The sequence below is a fragment of the Sinocyclocheilus rhinocerous genome, unplaced genomic scaffold (assembly GCF_001515625.1).
Source record: "Sinocyclocheilus rhinocerous isolate Xijiao unplaced genomic scaffold, SAMN03320098_v1.1 scaffold1635, whole genome shotgun sequence".
NCBI lineage: Eukaryota > Metazoa > Chordata > Actinopteri > Cypriniformes > Cyprinidae > Sinocyclocheilus > Sinocyclocheilus rhinocerous.
The window spans coordinates 1,259,432-1,264,477 of NW_015627629.1; the positions used below are offsets into that span (position 1 = coordinate 1,259,432).

Sequence of the window (5,046 nt, forward strand, 5' to 3'; positions counted from 1 at the left end):
ATTACCATTGTGTATGAAATGTGCTATACAAATAAACTTGCCTTGCCTTGCCTTGCCTTTGAAAGTTTTCACAGATCAGAATAGTGATGTACATGACCCAGGGAAGGGTCAGCTGACTCGTACTTACCTTTGAAAGTTTTCACAGATCAGAATAGTGATGTACATTACTCAGGGAAGGGTCAGCTGACCCAAACTGACCTGTGAAAGTTTTCACAGATCAGAATAGTGATGTACATGACTCAGGGAAGGGTCAGCTGACCCAAACTGACCTGTGAAAGTTTTCACAGATCAGAATAGTGATGTTAGTGACTCAGGGAAGGGTCAGCTGACTCATACTTACCTTTGAAAGTTTTCACAGATCAGAATAGTGATGTACATGACTCAAGGAAGGGTCAGCCGACCCATACTTACCTTTGAAAGTTTTCACAGATCAGAATAGTGATGTACATGACTCAGGGAAGGGTCAGCTGACCCATGGTGAACTGTGAAAGTTTTCACAGGTCAGAATAGTGATGTTAGTGACTCAGGGAAGGGTCAGCTGACTCGTACTTACCTTTGAAAGTTTTCACAGATCAGAATAGTGATGTTAGTGTCTCAGGGAAGGGTCAGCTGACCCAAACTGACCTGTGAAAGTTTTCACAGATCAGAATAGTTATGTACTGACTCAGGGAAGGGTCTGCTGACCCGTAGTGAACTGTGAAAGTTTTCACAGGTCAGAATAGTGATGTTAGTGACTCAGGGAAGGGTCAGCTGACCCAAACTGACCTGTGAAAGTTTTCACAGATCAGAATAGTGATGTACATGACTCAGGGAAGGGTCAGCTGACCCATAGTGAACTGTGAACGTTTTCACAGGTCTGAATAGTGATGTTAGTGGCTCAGGGAAGGGTCAGCCGACCCGTAGTGAACTGTGAAAGTTTTCACAGATCAGAATAGTGATGTTAGTGACTCAGGAAAGGGTCAGCTAACCCGTATGGAGCTGTGAACGTTTTCACAGATCAGAATAGTTATGATACTGACTCAGGGAAGGGTCAGCTTTAGATAGTTTAAGCTGGAAGTAGCTGGTTTTAGCTGGTCTCCCAGCCTGACCAGCTAAAGAAGTGGCCAAAACCCCTCTAAAACCAGAATGCGGACCAGCTAAGACAAGCTGGACGACCAGCTAAAACCAGCCAACCAGCTTAAGCTGGTTTTAGGTGGGTTTTTTTCCCCCAGCAGGGACAAACGCCCATAATTCGCGCCATGACGCCGCAGGCCATTAGACTTTTTCTTTTAAGTTTGTGCATTACAGAGTAACATGGACAGCTGTTCTTGTTCGCTGTAGTGTTAACTGCACAGAGAGCGTGTGTCTGTTGCAGGCACTGGCTGGTCATCACGGAGGACGGACACATGGTGACGGGCAGACAGCAGCCTCGTCTGGTGCTGGTGTCTTTGAGCTGTGAAGGCAGCCAGCTGTGTCTCAATGGACCGCAGATGGAGGAGTTGAGGGTTCCTCTTCAGCAGTCCAATAATGCAGTTGTGGACTGCAGGTAAGTACCCCTGCTGAAAAAAACAGCTAAAACCAGCCTAAGCTGGTTGGTTTTAGTTGGTCGTCCAGCCTGGTCATAGCTGGTCAGCAGGCTGGTTTTAGAGGGGTTTTGGCCATTCTTAGGCTGGGAGACCAGCTGGCCAACCAGCTAAAACCTGCTTAGCCAGGCTGGGAGATCAGCTAAAAGCAGCTACTTCCATCTTAAACCAGCTAAGACCAGCCATCCAGTTTAGGCTGGTTTTAGCTGTTTTTTTTTCAGCAGGGTTACATAAAGTGGCCCTGTAAGTATTTATATTTACATTAAAATGTTTGAATTTCATTGCATAGTATAACTGGCTTCAGTGTTTATTCATGCTTTTGTCATGCATAGTATAACTGGCTTCAGTGTCATAATAGTGGATTAGCTTTTATTATTAACTTAATTTTTTTAAATGTAATTTTACGTTTATTTATTTATGAAGTCAGTTCTCTTCAAGTTCAAACAGGTGTCCAAAAGAGTTCATCACATTAACTATGAACATGTTCCACCAACCAGAAAGTTTACAAATACTTTTTGGTCTTCATTCTGAACTATATATCTATTGTTTTATCATTTGACAAACTCATTATGTTTGAAAAGTGTGCCTGCGCTAACTTTCTTTACAATACGTTCCACTTGGTATGGTATTTTGTGGTGTAATTCGATGGCATTCTTAAGTTTTAAGTGATTGAAATTGAAGTGGCATGCTGAAAATTGAAAATAAATTTGCTTGTGTCCCTAGAGTCTTTAGTATAGACGTTCAGGGCAGGGACTGTGGGGACGATGTGTCTAACTGGCTTACACGATACCTGGAATCTGACAAGACTGTTCGTCTGGTGCATTATGAACCTCATCTGAAGGCCCAAAGGCCCTCTGAGAAAGAGCCCCTCTTTCCTAAGGATGAAAAGGTTTGATGGACGGCCCTGTACGTCTCATAATACAAATAAAAATTTAAAAAGTGAAGGTATTATTTTAAAAGTGATTTAAAATGATCTCGACAGAAACGGGTAATTTAATTTTAAAATCTATTTTTTGAGTTTTCACATATGTTTCTACCTCCTTTCAACATATGTCAAAATCCAGTACGGTTTCTTGCAATTGCTTTGTCATATGTCTTAAAAATAGTTACCCAGTAATACACAAAACCAACACTATTTTGGAAATTTTGTGAAATCACAATTGTACTAAATACTTTAATGACTTTACAGAAGAGATCTAATGTCTCCTGTGACTTTCTTTGTGTTATTCCTTATATCACCACCATTATCTAATCTGATATTTCACAATTTTTTAGGTGGCCTATCCTGATGCTGCTCCCATCATGCTAATGTCAGAGGCCTCTGTTAGGGACCTGAATACCCGATTGGATAAAGATGTTACCGTCTTTCAATTTCGTCCCAGTATTGTTGTCAATGACTGTGAGGCCTTCACGGAGGTATAACTAAATATACAGTATTACGCAATGTAAGGTGTGTTATGATGAAAATAAAACTCTGTTATTCCTTAACTAGGACACATGGGATCATATTCAGATTGGCCAAGTGGAGTTGAAGAGAGTCGTTGGCTGTGGAAGGTAACATAGAATATGCATTGTTCTCTTAATACTTTTTTTTTTTTTTATGTGAAAATAATTCCGTGCATTAATATGCAGATGCCTTTTTACCACTGTTGACCCTGAGACTGGAATCATCACCCGAAAAGAACCACTGGACACTCTCAAAGCGTAAGCGCACACAGACTGAAATATTGCTTTTTATTAGACTAATTTAAGATTTACCCCGAGCATATGCACTTCATGGCTTTTCAGTCAAACATTTTCTTCTTGTGCTGCTTGCCAAAGAACTTGGCTTGTTGTTCTTTTGTTAATCAGTTACATGTTATCAGGCATGTTAGACTTAAAGCTCTTCATTATTACAGAATCTGGAAAAGAATTGCATTATTATACAGCAGTAGAATTCAGTTTGTAAAGCACCTTAATAAACGAATGATGCACCAAAATGAAAATTATTAACCAAAAATGCCTGAAAATTATGAGCTTAATATTCTATTAACATGCAAAACTATGTATAATTTTTTTTATATATGTTTGAATTGTCATGCATTGTGTGTGCATGAACAAGAAAGGTTTCAGAGTTATACAGCAAGTAATACAGTATTTTATAAAACAAAAAACGTCGAGAAAATAGGATTACTAAAAGTTGTGCAAGAAATATAATCATGTAAGAAGCACTTGCTCTGTGCAAAGGTTAATTTCATAATATCATGTTGTCATCCACAGTTTTTATCACTTAATTGTTTTTACTTTATAGCTATCGACTGACTGACCCTAAGCAGAAAACTGCACCAATATTGGGACAGTACTACATCGTCAAGAAAACAAGTGTCCTTCATGTGGGTGAACCCGTTTATAAGATCACCTATTGAAATGGCCAGACAGGATGAATGCAGAAGCTTCTTTTAAATCTAGTGACTAATTTGCAAGCGACATTGCTTACAAACACAGTTTCTAAAGTTCAAATGAATCAATATTTCTTTTCGTGAAGTTTCATTGAAGAAGAAAAATAAAATAATATATACATTTTGTAAAATGTTCTATATTAGCTGTAGAATTATGGTTGGAATAGATGAAATGTCTTAGATTCCAGAACCATTAGGTTTCAGCACAGTTAAAGGGATAGTTGAAATTGTCATTATCTACTCCAACCTGTTATTTTTTGTGGAATACAAAATTATTTCATTCTTCTTTATTAAAAAAAATCTTCTTTTGTGTTCCTCAAAATAACACCACAACGGTGAGTAAATAATGACCGTTTTCAGTTGAGTGAACTAATTCTTTTAATGTGAAATGAGAAGATGTGAATTCTGTGATTTGTGTTCAGTATATTCAGTATTCTATATTTTAGGTACTTCGAAATTACCAGTGTATTGGGGATATAATTGTTACATTGTATAATGGTCTGGTTTCATGTAACCGCTCAAATCAGGATGTTAATTTAAACACTGTGTCTCCTATAAGGAGGCATGAGTATTTGTCATTAATCAAAACATTGATGTTTTTTCAGTATTGATTTCTCTAAAGCTATTAAAAAATGATTTCAACTATCAGACACTGTTCATTTGTAAAACATCCAGTAGATAGCGCCATTTCAGTGATTTCAAGGAGTTTCATTTGTCGTGGACAACCAGTTACATAAACTACCTCTGCTTTTCTATATTTACAGTGTCACAGTGTTTAGTTGCTACATATAATGCTCTGCGAAAGAATGTTTTAATCAAATTGAGATTGAGATTTTTAATAGTTTTCTAGGTACCAAATTCTCTTAATATTTTATTAGAATGCCTTTTCTTTTGTTACAGTATTGTCATTTGTTTATAGGTTCTGTTTTGTGGTAGCAAATAATATGTTTTTTCCCTACACATGTGCATTGTGGACATCAGTTAAAGGCTGTCTGTGACCCAAATTCTCACAGTACTTTCTCTCTTTGGGCCGTCAACTGGCTCTC

General features: G+C 38.0%; 1 protein-coding gene across 1 annotated transcript in view; it reads left to right on the forward strand.

Moving 5' to 3' along the window:
• marc1 (mitochondrial amidoxime reducing component 1) overlaps nucleotides 1-4,648 on the forward strand; it is a 7,923-nt gene extending 3,275 nt beyond the window's left edge. The window contains exons 2-7 of the mRNA XM_016543649.1: nucleotides 1,355-1,525; nucleotides 2,286-2,451; nucleotides 2,838-2,978; nucleotides 3,055-3,116; nucleotides 3,195-3,266; nucleotides 3,853-4,648. Of these exons, the coding sequence (XP_016399135.1) occupies nucleotides 1,355-1,525; nucleotides 2,286-2,451; nucleotides 2,838-2,978; nucleotides 3,055-3,116; nucleotides 3,195-3,266; nucleotides 3,853-3,967 (727 nt within the window). The 3' untranslated portion in view covers nucleotides 3,968-4,648. The remainder of the gene's footprint in view (nucleotides 1-1,354; nucleotides 1,526-2,285; nucleotides 2,452-2,837; nucleotides 2,979-3,054; nucleotides 3,117-3,194; nucleotides 3,267-3,852) is intronic.
• The last annotated feature ends 398 nt before the right edge of the window (nucleotides 4,649-5,046 follow it).